At 33.4% G+C, this 19,397-nt stretch overlaps 1 protein-coding gene across 3 annotated transcripts in view; it reads right to left on the bottom strand.

Annotated features, from left to right (window-relative positions):
• KLHDC1 (kelch domain containing 1) overlaps positions 1-19,397 on the bottom strand; it is a 51,275-nt gene that overhangs the window by 31,317 nt on the left and 561 nt on the right. Inside the window, exons 2-7 of one of the 3 annotated variants that reach the window (XM_051977928.1) lie at positions 16,501-18,748; positions 12,733-12,803; positions 12,230-12,347; positions 11,656-11,774; positions 5,764-5,842; positions 256-339 (exon numbers count right to left, since the gene is read on the bottom strand). In XM_051977928.1, the coding sequence (XP_051833888.1) occupies positions 256-339; positions 5,764-5,842; positions 11,656-11,774; positions 12,230-12,343 (396 nt within the window). In that variant the 5' untranslated portion in view covers positions 12,344-12,347; positions 12,733-12,803; positions 16,501-18,748. Of the gene's footprint in view, positions 1-255; positions 340-5,763; positions 5,843-11,655; positions 11,775-12,229; positions 12,804-16,500; positions 18,749-19,397 lie in introns of all 3 variants that reach the window. The other 2 variants (XM_051977926.1, XM_051977927.1) reach the window with 2 other exon arrangements.

Genomic DNA, 19,397 nt, shown 5'->3' with positions numbered 1-19,397 from the left:
AACATTGTTTCTACAATACTATTAAATTTAAGTACAAAGGGCAGGCAAAGATAATGGGAGCTTGTTTAAAACATCTTTTCATTAAAAAAAAATTAAACTCAGGGTGCTTTTCCACATTACTGACAAAGATACTCAGGCAAACTAAATTTTCCATTAGAAAATGAGATCTGATGAATTGTTAGTACTAAATAGAAAAACAAATAATGAATATAAATAAAGCTAATAAATATAAAATTCAAAGTTCATTTTACTCACTTTTATTTCTGGTTGAAACCAAGTCTGTGTGTTTGTATCAAAAACATGGACATCATTATGCCAACCCCAAAATATTTGTCCTTCCTAAAACAAATAAAAAAGGAAATAATATTTTAATTCTTATAATAATTATATTACATAATGAATATATTATAATAATTATATAATAATCTATGAATATGTGAAAGAAAAATATAATCAAATCATTATTATCATGGTCACAAAGCTAATGACCATATAAATTTTAAAATTTAGAAAAGGTACTATGTAATCTTCTTAACTGTAAACTTCTTGTTTCAGTTGCAAAAAGCTATGATGGCAACTGTATGGATCAAGTCTCCCCTAAGAAAGGGATATAGAGAATCTAAAATTTATCTGATAAATTTGGCTTGAATAACAAGAGGAAGAGACCTCAGAGGTCATCTAATATGAACTGTTTCTAATCAAGAAAACCCTCTCCAATATGCTCAAATAATCATCCACCCCTTCCTTTAAAATCTACAGTGATGTATAAAGCCCACTGCTTCCCAAAATTAACCATTCTATTTTTTGGATATTTCTACACTTCAGGAAGTTTTGGAGTTTTTTGGGTTTTTTTTTAAACATCAAAACTAAATTTGCTTCTTTTCAACTTTTATCCATTATTCCTAGTAGACCAGCAGAACAAGTGTTCTTTTCACATGACAATCTCCCAAATATTTATAGAATTGTTGAATTTATTTTTTTATTATGGCTTTTTATTTACAAAACATATGCATGGGTAATTTTTTCAATATTGAGCCTTAAAAACCTTTTGTTCCAAATTTTCCCCTTCTTTCTCCCACCCTTCCCCCAGATGGCATAGTCTAATAGTCTAATACATGTTAAATATGTCAAAATAGATGTAAAATCCAACATATGTATACATATTTAGAGTTATTTTGCTGCACAAGAAAAATCAGATCTAGAAAGAAAAAAATCTGAAAAGGCAAACAAAAATACAAGCAAATAACAGGAGTGAAAATGCTATGTTGTGGTCCACACTCATTTCCCATATGCTCTCTGGGTGTAGATGGCTCTCTCTTCATTACTGAATAATTGGAACTGGTTTGAATCATCTCATTGTTGAAGAGAACCACATCCCTCAGAATTGATCATTGTACAATCTTGTTGTTGCCGTGTATAATGATCTGGTTCTGCTCATTTCACTTAGCATCAATTCATGTAACTCTCCAGGCCTCTCTGAAATCATCCTGTTGGTCATTTTCTACAGAACAATGATATTCCATAACATTCATATACCATAATTTATTCAACCATTCTCCAATTGATGGGCATCCATTCAGCTTTCAGTTTTTAGCCACTACAAAAAGGGCTGCCACAAACATTTTTGGCACATGTGGGTCCCTTTCCCTCCTTTAAGATCTCTTTGGGATATAAGCCCAGAAGAAACACTGCTGGATCAAAGGGTATGCACAGTTTGATAACTTTTTGAACATAGTTCCAAATTGCTCTCCAGAATAGTTGGATCTGTTCACAGTTCCACCAACAATGTGGTGAATATAGAGAATCTAAAATTTATCTGATAAATTTGGCTTGAATAACAACAGGAAGAGACCTCAGAGGTCATCTAATATGAACTGTTTCTAATCAAGAACACCCTCTCCAATATGCTCAAATAATCATCCACCCCTTCCTTTAAAATCTACAGTGATGTGTAAAGCCCACTGCTTCCCAAAATCAACCATTCTATTTTTGGATATTTCTACACTTCAGGAAGTTTTGGAGTTTTTTTTTTTAAACATCAAGATTAAATTTGCTTCTTTTCAACTTCCATCCATTATTCCTAGTAAACCAGATCCAATGTGGTATCAGTGTCCCAGTTTTCCCACATCCCCGCCAACATTTGTCATTATCTTTTCCTGTCATTTTAGCCAATCTGAGAGGTGTGTAGGGGTATCTCAGAGCTATCTTAATTTGCATTTCTCTAATCAATAGTGATTTGGAGCATCTTTTCATATGACTAGAAATACTTGCAATTTCTTTGTCTGAAAATTGTCTGTTCATAACCTTTGACCATTTATCAATTGGAAAATGGCTTGATTTCTTATAATTTTGAGTCAATTCTGTATATATTTTGGAAATGAGGCCTTTATTAAAACCTAGGAATGGAAAAATGTTTTCCCAGTTTATCGCTTCCTTTCTAATCTTGTCTGCATTAGTTTTGTTTATACAAAACCTTTTTAACTTAATATAATCAAAATTACCTATTTTGTGATCAATAATGATCTCTAATTCTTCTTTGGTCAAAACTGCCTTCCTCCTCCACAAGTCAGAGAGGTAAACTATCCTATGTTCTTCTAACTTATTTATAATATCATTCTTTATGTCTAGATCATGAACCCATTTAGACCTCATCTTGGTACGGTATTAAGTGTGAGTCAATCCCTTGTTTCTGCCATACTAGTTTCCAATTTTCCCAGCAGTTTTTGTCAAATAGTAAATTCTTATCCCAATGACTGGAGTCTTTAAATCTGTCAAACACTAAGATTGCTATAGTTATTGACTATTTTGCCCCGTGAACCTACCCTATTCCAGTGATCAAGTAGTCTATTTCTTAGCCAGTACCAAATGGTTTTGATGACCACTACTTTATAATATAATTTTAGATCTGATACAGCTTAGGCCACCTTCATTTGATTTTTTTTTTTTCCATTAGCTCCCTTGTAATTCTTGACTTTTTGTTTTTCCAGATGAACTTTGTTATTTTTTTCTAGATAATTAGCGATTCTTGAATTTAGAGCTAGAAGTGACTTTAGAGGTCATATAGTCCCAACTTCCTTATTTTGCAGAAGAGGAAATAGGCCCAGAGAAAGTAAGTGATTTGCCCAAGGCCACATAAGTAGTAAGCGTAACAGCTGGGATTTGAACCCAGTGCTCTGACTTCCAAATCCAGAACTCTTTCTACTACACCACACTGCCAGCTATCATGTACCCTCCCTCCAGAATAAACATTCCCAGTTCCTTCAACTGATCCTCATATGGCATGATCTTGAGGCCCTTCACCATCCTGGTCGCCCTTCTCTGGATGCTCTCCAGCTTATCAATGTCCTTCCTAAAACGTCTTTCCACAGCCTGGGTGCCTCAGACACACTAATATACTGTTGGTGGAGCTGTGAATTGGTCCAACCATTCTGAAAAACAATTTGGAATTATGCAAAAAAAGTCACTAAACTGTTCATACTCTGTGACCATATACTAAACATTCATAACTCCATTCTTTTTGGAAGCAAAAAAAATGGAAACAAAGTGGGAATCCATCAACTGGGAAATGACTGAACAAATTGTTGTATAAAAATGCAATGAGATATTATTGTTCTATAAGAAATGGTGAATACAGAGAATTTGAAGAAACAGTAAGATATGTATGAACTGATACAGAATAAAGAAAACATAACCAGAACATACACAATGACTACAATAATGTGAATGAAAATATTAAAAAGAGGTTAAGTCTAATTAACTGCAATGACCAACCTTGGTACCAAAGAAGAGATAAGGGGATCATGAGATTGGGGGGAATGGGGAGGGGAGATAAGTATGATATCTTGCATATATACTGTAGGCATAGTTTCTTTGTGGATCAATTTTGTTTAAATGTTTCTGTTACAAAGGAGGAATTGGGGCAGAGGGACAGTATATCAGAAAATAACAAAAAAAAGCATCAATAAAACTTTAATTAAATGAGGTGCCCAGAATGCCCACAATATTCCAGATATAGTCTGATCATCACTGCACAAACAATATCACCCTAGTCCTATATACTATACCTTTTTTTAATGCAACTTAATAATACATTTGTATTTTTAGCCATGCCATCCTACTGACTAAACACAAATTCTCTGTGTTGCAAGGCCCTTCTTTAAATTTATGTACAGAGAAGTCTATTCCATTCTCTGAAAATTACAAACAAACCAAGCAAAAATGAGTTATCTAAGGAAATGCTCTGAATTCAGAAACTTTAGGAAATATTCACTAAAAATTCTCCTAGATAAGGAAAAAAACTTAGTGATTCTACTGAAGAAGAAAAAATAGATTTAGATTCAAACAATGAGGAATTAAAATCCTTTCAATTAAAAATTAAAATAATTTTAAAATCAATGAACCCTAAAAATTTGTCTTATAAATAATGTGATATATTTGAGCATGATTCCCTTGAACCAGGAGGAGGGGACAATTAGTCTTCTATCTCTAAGCCCCTAAGATACTAAGGAGGTGTCATTCTGACTCATGAGTAAATCTAATGGCTAAAAAGACCTCTATCTGTTTAATGCTTATTTATGGGTAGATTCTTTTAGTTAGAACACTGCTACCATCTTTCTACTTAGCAGCAGACTTTGAATAGCTTTTGAAGGAAGAAAAACTAAAGTATTTTGCTGGCAGGTGTAAATCAGCTATAGATCTAATTTTAGCTCTTAGCCAAAACTCCTATTGTCTACAATGTATATTGTTATTTCCCATGAATGCAAAGAAGGCTCACTGTTTCTAATACATTAAGCATCCACTTAAAACAAGCAAAAAATGGAGTAAACTCAGATTGGCTAAGATGACAGGAAAAGATAATGACAAATGTTGGAGAGGATGTGGAAAAACTCGAACAGTGATACATTTTTGGTGGAACTGTGAACAGATCCAACTATTCTGGAGAGAATTTAGAACTATGCTCAAAAGGTTATCAAACTGCACATTCCCTTTGATTCAGCAATATTTTTATTGAGCTTATATCCCAAAGAGATCTTAAAGGAGGGAAAGGAATCCACATGTACCAAAAATGTTTGTGGCAGCCTTTTTTGTAGTAGCTAAAAACTGGAACTTGAATAGATGCCCATCAATTGGAGAATGGTTGAATAAATTATGGTATATGAATGTTATGGAATATTATTATTCTGTAGGAAATGACCAACAGGATGATTTCAGAGAGGCCTGGAAAGACTTACATGAATTGATGCTAAGTGAAATGAGCAGAACCAGGAAATCATTATATACGGCAACAAGAAGACTATACGATGATCAATTCTGATGGATGTGGCTCTCTTCAACAATGAGATGATTCAAACCAGTTCCAATTGTTCAGTAATGAAGAGAGCCATCTACACAGAAAGGACTATGGGAAATGAGTGTGGACTACAACATAGCATTTTCACTCTTTCTGTTACTGTTTGCTTGCACTTTCGTTTTCCTTCTCAGGTTTCTTTCTTTCTATCTAGATCTGATTTTTCTTGTGCAGCAAGATAATTGCATAAATATGTATACATATATTGGATTTGACATATATTTTAATATATTTAACATGCATTGGACCATCTGCCATCTAAGGGAGAGGGTGGGGAGAAGGAGGGAAAAATTTGGAACAGAAGGTTTTGCAAGGGTCAATGTTGAAAAATTACCCATGCATATGTTTTGTAAATAAAAAAACTATAATAATAAAAAAAATTTTTAAATTTTAAAAAATGGAGTAAAGTTTCTTACCCAAGATGCATCATGAACATCAAAACAGTCTTGGAGTTCACTGTGTTTCCTACATCCATAACCACCAAAATATATTAACCTAAAAACAAAAATATAACAATAGGATGATGGGTAGGAGTGAGATGGATGAAAGTTAACCAATCTCCTCAAAAATAGAGGTTTTTAGTAACAAATTAAGATTATGGGAAATTAGTCTATTAAATATTAGCCTTTCTTTTCTTCCTGAACTCTAGTCCTATGTCACACAAATGGCTGATAATAATAACAATTAGATATCCCAAAAAACTTCAAATTCAACAGATACAAAACGGAGATTATCATCTTACCCTTCAAATCATCATACCTCTCTTTCTGATTTCTTTTCTGTTCAAGATACTATTATCTTTCTAGTCACCCAGATTCACAATTTCAGAGTTATCCTAACTTTTCATTCTCCCTTACTTCACATGACACATCAATCATCAAGTCCTATCAATTCTACCTCCATATCTCTGACATCTCACCCTTTCCCTCCAATCACACTAGATCTTCTAGTTTAGGACCTTATCATCTCTTACCAGAATTATTGCATTAGAAACAGATATGAACTTCTTTATTTGAAATATAAAGCCCCTTAGCACTTCACACTTCTCAGATTGGCCAAAATGACAGGAAAAGATAACAAATGTTGGAGGGCATGTGGGAAAACTGGGACACTGATACATCAAAATTCAATTTAAATGTCACCTCCTACATGAGGCACATAATGAACTAATACCTCAACAGCAAATGCTTCACACCCAAAATACTTACTGTTTTGTATATTCTTATCCGTGAACATATTCTCTCTCCTAAAATGATGTGAACTCCATGAGGCCAGGGACTGTTTATTTTTATTTATTTATATTACCAGACTGAATGAAATCTTATATGACTTATATGACTAAAATACACTATATAAAGTTAAGGCAGATTAAGCCTCAGAAATATAAAATCGGAACATCTTTGTGACATCTAAGAGGAAACCTTAGTTTTGTGTTTTTTTAAATAAACCTTCAGTGTGTAGAAAATCTCCATGCTCTTCTCTCCTACTATTTGAAACCAAAAGAAGGTTATTTTTATATTACATGATAAAACTTAAAGCTATGTGTCACTGGGGTCCCCACAAAAAAATGTAACCTTTTTCCTTCTGTAACTGTCAAATGTAACAGGATCAATATCTAGGAAAGTCACAACTATGTAGATTGGTTTTTCCTTAAAAAGGCAATCCTCAAGACTTAATTGGCCTGGGGTACTAAAGTTCAACATATTAATGTATCTTCTTATTCTCCCCAGGCATAAAATGCCCCATGTAAAATTAGTTCATTCTCCTCTTGTAATGTACTGCCTATTGAAATGCAAGTCAAAGACCTGATTAAGCTTATCTCCATTTGGAGATTTGACTTATGAACTGAAGATATATTTGTGCTACATTATCCTTTCCATACAAGCTAATTAAATTTCCTTAAATAAATATTATAGACATACCAATTAAACTCCCAAGAAATTATTTTACACATCTGGAAAAAATAATAACAAAGTTCCTCTGAAGGAACAAAAGGTCAAGAATTTCAAAGGAATTAATGAAAAAATGCCAATGAAGGTGGCCTAACTATGCCAGACTTAAAACTATATTTATAAAGCAGCGGTCATCAAAACCATTTGGTCCTGGCTAAGAAACAAAGTAGTCTATCAGTGGAATATGTTGGATTTACAGGACAAAATAGTCAATGACTATAGCAATCTAGTTTTGACAAACCCAAAGACCCCAGCTTTTGGGAAAAGAACTCACTCTTTGACAAAAACTGCTGGGAAAATTAAAAACTAATATGGCAGAAACTAGGCACTGACCCACACCTAACACCCTTTACCAAGATAAGGTCAAAATGATGGGTTTATGATTTTAGACATAAAAAGTGGTATTATAAGCAAATTAGAAGAACAAAGGAATTTTTGACCAAAGAAGAATTAGAGATCATTATTGATCACAAAAAAGATAATTTTTATTATATTAAGTTATAAAGATTTTGTACAAACAAAACTAATGCAGGCAAGATTAGAAGGGAAGCAATAAATTGGGAAAATATTCTTCCATTCAAAGGTCCTGATAAAAACCTCATTTCTGAAATATATAAATATACACATATTTAACATGAATTGAACTACCTGCTACCTAAGGGAGCGGTTGGGGGGAAGGAGGGGAAAATTTGGAACAGAAGGTTTTGCAAGGGTCAATATTGAAAAATTATCTATACATATGGTTAGGAAATAAAAAGCTTTTGTTAAAAAAAAACGATGAATTAAAAAAATAAAATCAAGAGCAGCCCTAAATAAAAGCTGGATTATTAGCATAAGAAAAATTAAAGCTGTCTCTAGAGATTTAGAGATTTTAGGGACATTTAGAGATAGATATGCTTTAGGTCTTTAAGAATCATATTGTGACAGCAGAGGTGCTACTCAAAGATTCAGTCCATATGGAGGAGTTTTTAAAAATTGCTTGGATTAGGACAGTAACCTATGATAAATGTAAAATACTATTTGTTGAATTTTTATGACTTTATATTTTGAAGTGATTATAATCTCTAGGTCTGGTAGCCCTAATAAATGTAGGTCTTCCCTAAAGGCTGTATAATTTTGGAATTAAAAACAATTCTGAGTCAATTGCCTAAGTTCTTTATTAAGACTTTTTCTATATTTGCTTTAAATTTTTTTCAATCCTTAGAAGTACTTGGCAAATATTACATACTGAAATATTTCTTAATTAATCAGAAATCTTTGATGCAGGGCACTGAATACTTGAAAGGACAATGCTTTTTAGGAATGTCTAGTTTAGGAACTCCTGTGTCTCTCAATTGGTTGGCATGGTCTCACCATGAGTGAGAGGTTCCCTTACAGTGACTACATTTCTTAGTGAATATATTGGCAAGAGGAGAAATGAAATCTCTGGTCTTTCAATACTAGAAAACAAAGACTTTTGATAGAGCTATTCATAAGTTGCAGAGATGCTATGTAGCCAGTAGAGAAACACGTTGTAGCTCACAGACAGGTAGACAGATAGAAACAAACATATATTAAGAATTTATTATGTGCCAGGTATTGTGCTAAGCTAAGCAATTCAAAAAGGGCAGTCCCTACCCTTAAGATTATATTCTAATAAGGGAAGATTACACATAAAAGTCAGCTGAAGGGGTGAAGGAGTGTAGATGGTGGTGAAGTCCAGAGAATCAACAGCAAAAGAGTACAAGAATGAAGTATGGCCATCCACAAAATGAAAGCCCTAGAATGAACTCACCATTGGGAAAAGTTAAGATAGCATGGTGCAAGAATATTACAGGATGAGAAGGCCCCAAGTGCTAATGGAAGTTCCAGGGTAAGAAGGCAGCTGAATAACGGTGACTAAGACTTAGAAAGTCAAAAATACAGATGTGAGGAAAATGAGACTCATATTTGGAGAGTAACAGAAGGGGATGCCAGAATACAGGAGACAGCAAAACCATGGAGATTCTTATATTGGAGGGAAAGATAACAGCAGCTCTTTCCCAAGTGAAGGGAAACAGCAACAGTACACAGACAACCAACATAAATGGTTACAAAACTGCTTCCAGCAAAGTGGGCTGTAGTTGAACCAAGATAAAACCCCAGTAAAAGAGAAAGTCATGAGGATACTGGCAGCAGTATTGGCCATTTAAATTACTATAATCAGAAATCAATGATACTTTCTTTTCTTTTTTTTATTATAATAACTTTTTATTGACAGAACCCATGCCAGGGTAATTTTTTACATTATCCCTTGTACTCATTTCTGTTCGGATTTTTCCCCTCTCTTCCTCCATCCCCTCCCCTAGATGGCAAGCAGTCCTATATATGTTAAATATGTTGCAGTATATCCTAGATACAATATATGTATGCAGAACTGAACAGTTCTCTTGTTGCATAGGGAGATGAAGAAGATACTTTCATGCTATTGCCAATATGAGCTTATAGTCAATGGACAACTACTTCCTAAGCTTTCCTCGAGAGACCAATTAATGGAAGATGTCTTGCTTATACAAACAAGATGTAAAATTGTCATTGAATACCAGTCTTTACAAAAGTAGAGACAGACCTATAGGATAATACCATCACAGATTTATATTTGAAAGGGACCTAATTTATCTAAGCAATCACTCTGCCTCACACAAGAGCTTCTTATGGGCAGATACTTTGTATTTCTCCTAAAGGATGCATACTCAAAGGAAGTCAAGGTTAATGGGCTGACTGAGAAGTGATATAAAGCAAATTTTAGTAGTCATTTAGGCCCTAGGACAGTTTGGATGGTCTCTTAGCTACCTACTACAGATGACTTTGACCCCTGATGAAGACTGGTGACTATGTCAACAATCAAGGTCATTCTGATGTTTCTGGTGTAGTATTAGTTCACTATTACTGCTTTGCATCAAAAAGTCTATTACAAAATGTGACTAACTTCACTCTGTTCACAAGGACTGCATTCCTTTATGAAAAGTTTACATTGATTGTGGTCTTTTTTGTTATCTTTTCTATTTTGCCCCTTCCTCCAGTGTTGCCTACAACAAGCTTTTCAAATCCCTAAAATCAAGGTTGTTCAGAAATGCCCCTAAGGCCATTTGGTGGTGAAAGACCCCTGGGAGACCCTTAGGACCTTGTCATCAAATGTGGGACATGGTGGGAGCATTAATTACTAAGGGTTGAAAGTTCCTCTTATGTAGGCTAGGCAAGTCTTTCCCTAAAAACAATTCTCAGTACATGTTTGTATAGCGATAATAGGACCTGAAGCAAAGGTGAATCTCTGCTGAACAGCCTTTCCATACTATTAAGTAATGTTCCTTTCATAAAATGCTGTGTCTCATTTCATTCTAGTCCTGAGTCTGAACTATAGGCTTGCCTATAGTTCTAGAATACCAACATTTAGCTGAGCACTCTGGTACTCCTAGATAAAACTCTGAAATAATTTGCAAAGACTCTTTCATCTATCTTTTAGAAAGCTTAAAGGGAGAAAAAGTACCCAAACCAACTGTACCTAGTGCTTATTTTTGAAGGTTCTATTAAATAGCAAAAAATATGTTTAGTCTAAGTATTTTAACTGTAGTTTTTATTTGCAGAGACAATAAAAGTTGGTAGCAGTATATAAAGAGAGTAAAATTAGGGTTGGATTAGCTTTCTTATCTTTCACAAGTATAGACAGGATAAATGAAGATAAGATTCTTAGAATGGAATTTGGAGACAATTTAAAGCAGGAGTTCTTAATATCCCATGAACTTAAAATATTTTTATAACTATTTCAGTATAATTTATTTCCTTTGTAATACTATATATTTCACTTCATGAATTTAAAAACATTCATAGGCTTCACCTGACTGCCAAAGGAATCCATGACATTAAAAACATTTTTTTTAATTTAAAATAAGTAGGCATGATAAAAAACAATCTAGAAACCTTATATGCAGAGCATTCCAGAATTTATGAGTCCCCAAGAGTAGCATCCAAATGTCACTATCTTAATAATGTTTTTCTTCTAAAACAAAATCTATAATTAGTTCTGGTCTATGATAAACATATTATAAGCATGTATTTGTTAATGATTACTTTCAAACAATTAGACTTAAATAAAATACAATTTGAAATACCACTACACCAAATAATTTATAATGAAGTAGCTGCTACTATCACATCTATTTTCATGATTGTAAATTTTATTGTCTTCAAATATGTCCTATAATTTTTAATATCAATTTTGATCCCAATCACAAGCCCAAAAATTCTTAGTTTGGGGGCTTTTTCTGCCATATGCTGAAATCCTTATTACAGAAATCCAATTAATAGTAAGTAGAGTTAGACAAAACTTTTAAGCATTACCTGTCTTTATATACCCAGCAAGAAAGTTTGTCTCGTGGTGTAGGTGGCTGTCCTTTAAAGTCAATGATTTTTTCCCATTGGAATGTTCCATCTCTTGTTCGTAAATTAACAAAATAGAGCTTTTAAAAAAGGAAAACACTATTGTTATAATTCAATATACATCATATAGGATCTGCAATTAAAATAGCAAATGGTAATACAATTACATTTCTACTCTTTTCAATAAAATAGAAAACTTTTAAAATAATAAAACTAATTAAAAAGAAACAAAATAATCATCATAAATTAATGGCATTATAATAAGCCATCATAAATAAATCATCAATAAATTAATGAATAAAAATAAGTAAAAATAAAAATAAAAATCATGGCATAGAATCTTTTCCCCCATGTTCTAATTATATGGGAGTAAAATCATAGTAAAAGAGTATTTTAAATGCTTATCTTTTTGGACTTATAGTCACATAGTTAAGCATTTATTTTATCTTTAAGTTTAAAGTATCTGCAATTTTATGAGATGAAGTTTCTACATTTTATATTCTATGTATACTTCCTGAATTAAGCAATGTATTACTCGATTGCTATATCCTTTGTCATCATATCCTCCAAAAACATAGAGTTTTCCATTAATGCAGGCACCACAACTTCCTGACATGGATGTAGGGAGTTCTCCTTCCATAAGATGCATTGTCCTGTAACAAAACAATATAGAATTCCTTGACTTTCCAGAAAGGCACTCCATCAATCATTTTATTAAACTAAGTTAACAATCCTATTTTGTAAAATATTATAAATCTCCATAGAAAGACCATTAGACATATGCCAAATACACAATGTTTTCATGTGTACAACCAGATCTGAGAATTAATGGAATTAAAGACCACAGAGGCACTGAGGATAAGATAGACTTGGGAGAAGGAAAAAGTTCAGTATTTATAAAAATTGAGACCTGAGAAAAAGAAAGAGAAGTTAAACATTTGTAATAACAGTACACATACAATCTTGTAACTTTTAATCAAATTCTACAACAGTTGCAAGATTTGGCATACTGCATGATTTAAAACACATATAGCTTACCACAAACCATTGTCAATTTCATAGATCCAAATTTCATCATTAGGCAAATACACTTCATTGTCTTCAATAGACTAAAAACATAAGATATATAAAAGACACATTTGTCAATTAAATACAACACATATTACTAATGTTAGTGGGTATGAAAACTGATGGGCAAAATACAAAATAGAATCAGATATAAAAATCATTTTAAACAGAAAATATTCAAGAAATAAAAGGGAAAAGGTAAGTTTTTTTTTAAGGAATATGGATAGTAAACTGGTAATTTGGAATATCTAGACGTCTAATCAAATGGTCTCATGTAAGAAAAGCTTTTGTAAATCTGAGAAGAGATCTCAAAAGTGAAATTTGAGCTAGAGATGCTATTTAGAGCTAGGAATCAGAGTCAGTATGAAGGGTAATGGTTAAAAAGAAAGTATGTAAATTCTGACTTAAGGGAATTACTATGAAAAGAAAGACATGTAAAGAATATTACAGCCCAAGAGGATCATGCTTGATGAACTAATTCATTCAAACATTTATTGTGGATGATATATAAAACAAACAATAATCTGAAAAAGTTTAAAAATTTTTTCTAGAGTGCAACCAAGAACTCTCTAAATAAAAAGATAATATGAAACATGAAAAAAATAGCAGTAAGTAGAATTCTAATGTTATTTAAATTGCACATGTAAGAAAAATTATAAGAACTACCTTAAAATCTTCAAGAGTACTACCAAAAATTACCCTCAACAATGACCAAAAAAAAAAGTTTTTGCTGACAACCATAAAAATAGATGAACCTCAGAACATTTTTGTGTAGATTTCAAATACAGCTTCAGATTTTGTCTCTCATCAAATTAGCAAGAGGATCAAAATTTTTAAAAGATTCTTAAAAATCCTTTTGTTAAAAAATTTAAATTGTGCTCATTTAAACTCGTCTAAAATGTAGCTACTAATTCTTTCCTGTTACATTTCACTAGGGGAATATCCCCCAACAAAGTCTGATAGCAGTCATTAGAATGTTAATTTAAGACTTACTTTGCCCTAGGCTTTCTTTTTTATTATGGTAATTTTTAGTGGAAGCATTCCACACATTCATCACTATTAGCAACTAGGTTTTCCCTAAATAAGTTCAAATATGAAATTTAAGAGATCTCTGGAAATTTTTTTATCATTCCAGGTACTGTCGTTTCATCTTTAATCATTTTTCTCTTTAAGGACTTTCATTTATCTACCTCTGACTTTAGCTCCATTGATATATCAAAAAATTTATTTTTCAAATTAGGAAAATCTATAATATTTTGACCTACTATTTTGATTAACTTTTCCATTAAGCCAAAATTTAATTTTCAGTGGTTGCAAGAAAACTTTTCAAGAAAATGTTGGCTTATTACATTTCTATTCTCTTTCCCCTCCCAAATGGAATCAGTTCTTTCCAAAATTTTTTTAACGTAGTGCCTATCCACACTGCCCCATTTATAAATAAAGCAACAATATTTTATATATCCAAGTTGCAATTCTAGTAAAACAACTATCATTTTAAGATATCTCAAGACAACTTTTCATAATTGGTGTTTTTCGAGAAAAGTTTTCTATTTTAAACATATTTTGGTCCTTGAGATTCCATTAAGTCTAAAAGCTTAAAAGTTCAGTTTCGCTTTGGAATAATTTAATATCAATGACAGGAACATGTGCCTACATCATTATAGGCATTTCAATACTACTTAACTGACCATCAATAAAATCATTTAGGTATGTTTAAATTATTAGATTAAGTTCTGAGAATGGAAAGGATACTTTAAATGGGCAATCAACACCATGATGGTCATTAATATTATAATACTGAGCCTCATTATTACAGTAAGAACCTCAGGTTCACCTTCAACCAAATCTTAAATTTCTAGAAATTTGTTATCGTTTTTCACTAAATAAAATAGATCTTAATGCTGATGGCAGATCTGGATAATCTACAGTATGTTCATGTGTTAAGGAAAAAGAACAATATGTTGAGAATGGGGTTTTTTCCTTCTTTCCAACTCAATGGAACCAGAAATAGCATGTACCAAGAACCATGTATCCTGCCAGTTAATATTCTAACAAGAGTGATAAAGCCCAAGTGAGACTAAAGTCTTATCCTGACAACTATTTTACAACAAAGATAGAGTTCATATGCTCTAAGGAATAAAGTTTTACCGCTAAGATTTGTTACCTGACTGGATATAAGACTAATAGCAACATCTACAAAACACCTGAAGACGATAAGTAAAAATAATTTTTACCAAAGAATGCCTGGCATATAACTATCAAGCAAGAAAAGATCCAATGAAAAGAGCCCTGACTCATAAGTCACTCAATCTAAATGGACCTTAGTTTCCTCATATATAACATGAAGTTGCAAAAAAATCACTAAACTGTTAATGCCTATCTATTAGGGAATGATTAATAAATTATGATATATGAATATAATGGAATACTTCTGTGCTATAAGAACTGATAAAAGTAATGATTTCAGAGACTCCTGGAAACTATGAACAGATAAAAATAATGGTCAGAACAGTGACATCAACACTGTAATGATAACTTTGAAAGACATAAGAACCATGCAATGACCAACCATGACTCTAGAGGAATAAAATAAAAGTTAAAAAAAAAATTACCTAGAATGAGAGCTTAGACTAGATGAAATATGAGGTTCCTTTAAGCTCTAGAAAACCTGAAATTTTAAACATATTCTGCTACATATTTAGAATTTTGATGCATGAGTAAATATGCATCATTTTTTTAGTCTGCCCTAACACATAGCATACAAACTGAGCCTTCACATAAGTTGCAAGAACATGTCATCTGGTTGAATTCTCATTAGACACTGACATCCTTGCCCTACTCCACAAATGAACCTCACTTTTTTATATGCAAATTCACACACACATCCGTCAACAAAGTAAGTAGTGAAGAGATTCTGGTTGCATTTTTTAAATTCAGCATCAAAAAATATATAACCTTGGGAAACTTCCATGGGATAAATTCTATGTTGAATAGTATTATGAACAAAGTGAAAAATTATTGATTTTGATTTCCTAAAGCATTTTAAGAAATCATAAAATTTAGATATATACATAATAAGACTAATCTTCTAATGCTTATGTCCCTTATTTCTTTGTCAGTTGATAAAAATAGTGTTTTGAACTAGTAGCAAGATATTTAAAAGTGGTACAAAAATTGAGCTAAGAATTTTTAAATTGTAGAATATCTTTTGTGGAGCAGCATTTGATTTTAGAAAAAATGATTACTTGTTCTAAAATTGATATATCTCTGATTCAGGAATAGCAGTTTTATGCAGTAATTTAGAATATTAAAGACACCATGACATACACATTAACTTTTAGTTTGAGTTATTTACTTTTGAGTATTTTCTAATTAGTGTTTGTATCCACAATACTAAATACATAAAGATGTGTATATTTATGCATAATATTTTCAAAAAAATGTTAGAAAATCTTTATCAAAACAAAACTCTTCTTGAGGGTCATGACTGACAGAAGTTATAATCAATTAAGTAGAGTTGTAAAAGTTGCAAAGTATACTGAATTATATAAACTTTTTCCCCACAGTTGTGCTAGCAGTAAAACTTCAGTTATATATAAAGGATCATAGAGTGAGGAATACTCATGTTTCATTTTAGTTTCTGAATTACCCACATCTAAAATGGGGCTCACAATGTTTTGTATTGATTGGTTGATGGATAACCCACATAGTTTGTTTTGTACAGTATCTTTCCCTTACCTTTAGAGGGCACTGCAGTTTTGAAGCACGGTTCACCTAGAGAACTAGCTTAGTCCTGTGTTGTTCCCTGTTTAAAGAATACCTTTGAGAGGAGATATTCAGGGACAGAGGTGAATCTAATTTAGTCCAAGACACCTACAGCCTTCCTATGACTTATTCTAGGAAAAAAAAAAAACAAAAAAAAAAAACGAAATAACTGGAGCAACTCAAGAATCCCAGGAATCCTTTAAGCCATGATGATCTTGAAAGCTATTCTCAAACTCTGGTCTCAGGACCCCTTTTCACTCTTAAAAATTATTAAAGATTCCCAAATGTTTTTGTTTACATGTTATATTTATCAGTATTTACTATGTTATAAATTAAGACATCTTAGTTATGAAAATAGTTTTGACCATAAGGACCTCCTAAAAGGGTCTCAGAAGTTCCCCAGACCATAGTTTGAAAATTGCTGACCTACATCAATTCTAGGCAACTCAGTGGCACTGAAATAATTCTTGTTGACACTCTTAACACTCTTCCTATCCACGTTTCTTTCTTCCCTCTTATTACTTTTTTGTTTCTTTCCTCTCCTGCTTATAACCAACTAAAAACATCTATAGGCCTTAAAAAACTGAGTCCTATAAACACATGACTTAAACTCAGAAGTTTCTCTGACAGAACCTATGTTCCCGAATTGGGCTTGTATAGTAGGTGACTTTATCACCCCACATGAAGGAAATAGTAACTGACATTCAACCTTTCAGGTGAGATCCAAACCTTTTATCATTTAAGGAACAGTGTAGGGATAGAGAAATCTTTTATTATTAGGTTGGGGGACTGATATATACTACCAATGCAATTTCAAATGAAAACTTCTCCATTTGACTTCTAAAGCATCAAAAATCAAATGTCAAAATAAGGTTAGTTTTCCCTTGATTCAGAATGATGAAACTCCACAGCCTTCAAAATTTTTCTTAATAAACCGGAGGTCTGGCTATCTTTAGGAATGGAATCCCTCCCCCTGGAGAACTGTTGCAGAAACTTGGTCGAACAGCAGTGCTAACACACAGATGTTACCCAAAGATCCCAGGATTCCAGGGCTTTTAGTTTGGGAAACAATTTGCTTTTGCCAAAAAAGCAAAGATACAGAGAAGAGAGAGACAAGCAGAGGATTGTGACCTGTACTGATTCCTCCATGCTTCTTCTGCCAAGTCAGCATGGAATAGAGGCACTAGGTGCAACTCCTCTGACAAAACGAAGGAAAAGCAAATGGATCTAAGTCCTGTAGCAAAGTAGAGCATGGAGGAAGGTAGGGAGAGATGCAACTGAGCATACTAGAAGACTGAGTTTGGTGACAGTACTAGAATTCAGGCCACAAGATTGTTATCTTCCCTGGTAGGAGAGGAAGGCAGGAAATTCACACTCCCTTCCTCACAGCAGCTACTACAACCAGAAAAGAAAAGCTTGTTGATTTAAAAGCTTATTTCTATTATCATACTGTCGAAATTTGCTATTTGAGTGGATGAACATAGTAAATTACTGGTTAAAAACCTTTTAAATATACAGTTAGGGATAGAGAAAAACCAAATCAAACAGCAGCAGACACTTGTCTAAATTTAAACTGAGGTAGAGGATTAGCCAATAAGAGAATTCCTGTAATATCAGTAGATATCCACTACTCAGAAGAGCTTTAGTAAGGAAATAAGCCAGAAGTACTGTTTATCATGGTAATCACATTTCTCAGAGCCGTCAGCCAAAATTCTACCTGGCTACAGGAAGAAACATGTTTTGCAAAAGATAGAATATCAAATCATGTTTGAAATAAATTTTGATTTGGCCATCTGCCATCTTAATACTCTCTATAGATGTAGTCTTTTACAAATATTTAATTTTAAATGGATAACTATATGTGTTTCCATGGAACAGAAAGACTGATATCAGATTACAGATTTGTCATAGATTGTATGTTAACTTTTAACATGAATTCTATACAATAAAACAGATTTCTCTTGGGATTCTCAAAAAGATAAAATGAAAATACTGACAAGAAAAACACATGGCATAAAAACCATTTAGTAATACACTAGAAATTAAGTGTGGTCTAGCAATTTTCTAAAATCTTCGATTTTAATCACATCTCTAATAGGTTGTGAGACTCGGCAACAATAGTACAATACTGTGGTCCTGCTGGAGTACTTTAAGGCCGAGTCAATTTTTGATGCAGAGAAGTTACTGGTGCTGGAAGAGGTAGCTGAGAGGAGAACCAACACTGTATAAAGAGAAAGAAAGGAGGGAAAATTGAGGGTTAGGGAAGGTTAATGGGAATGGTGGGGGAATAGTGGCAAGACTACCACAAATAGTGGAGATAAAGTAATAAAAGGAATGGAGTATGGCACAGTGTAACGCACTCTGCCCTGGGAGTCTAGGGACATGGGTTCTAGTCCTGATTTTTAGGAGTTACTTAGCTGAGTGCCCTTAAGCACGTTATTTCACCTTTCTTAGCCTCAGTTTACTCATCTGTAAAATGTTAAAGTGGTCCCTTCAAAGGTCCCTTCCAGGCCTACACTTTAAGTGACTTGGTGTGCCTAGCTCATCTGGGGAGGTCGGTGTAGAGGGCCTCGTGTCAGAGGAGAAGCAAGCAACTCGGTTTTTCCAGGGAAAGACCCTCCATTGGTGCATCCAAACTTGAGGACGAATAGACGGGGTTTAAGGAGCCTGTGAACCCAGGCCACTTCCAGGCCGGTAGACTTCAGAAAAGAAAGGACTACAGAGTACGTAAAATACTCAGGGGTCGCCCTATCAAAACGTCAGTGGGTCCGAGCGAAACACACCCCCGGCCAGACCCTGACCAAGCGTGCTCACCTCCGCCAGGAGCTGGTTGTGAGTGCTCTCCCTCCCCCTGCAGGAGCTGGCCGGGA

Source organism: Antechinus flavipes, chromosome 2 (genome assembly GCF_016432865.1).
Source record: "Antechinus flavipes isolate AdamAnt ecotype Samford, QLD, Australia chromosome 2, AdamAnt_v2, whole genome shotgun sequence".
Classification (NCBI taxonomy): Eukaryota; Metazoa; Chordata; class Mammalia; order Dasyuromorphia; family Dasyuridae; genus Antechinus; species Antechinus flavipes.
This window is presented reverse-complemented; position numbering and strand designations above follow the sequence as displayed.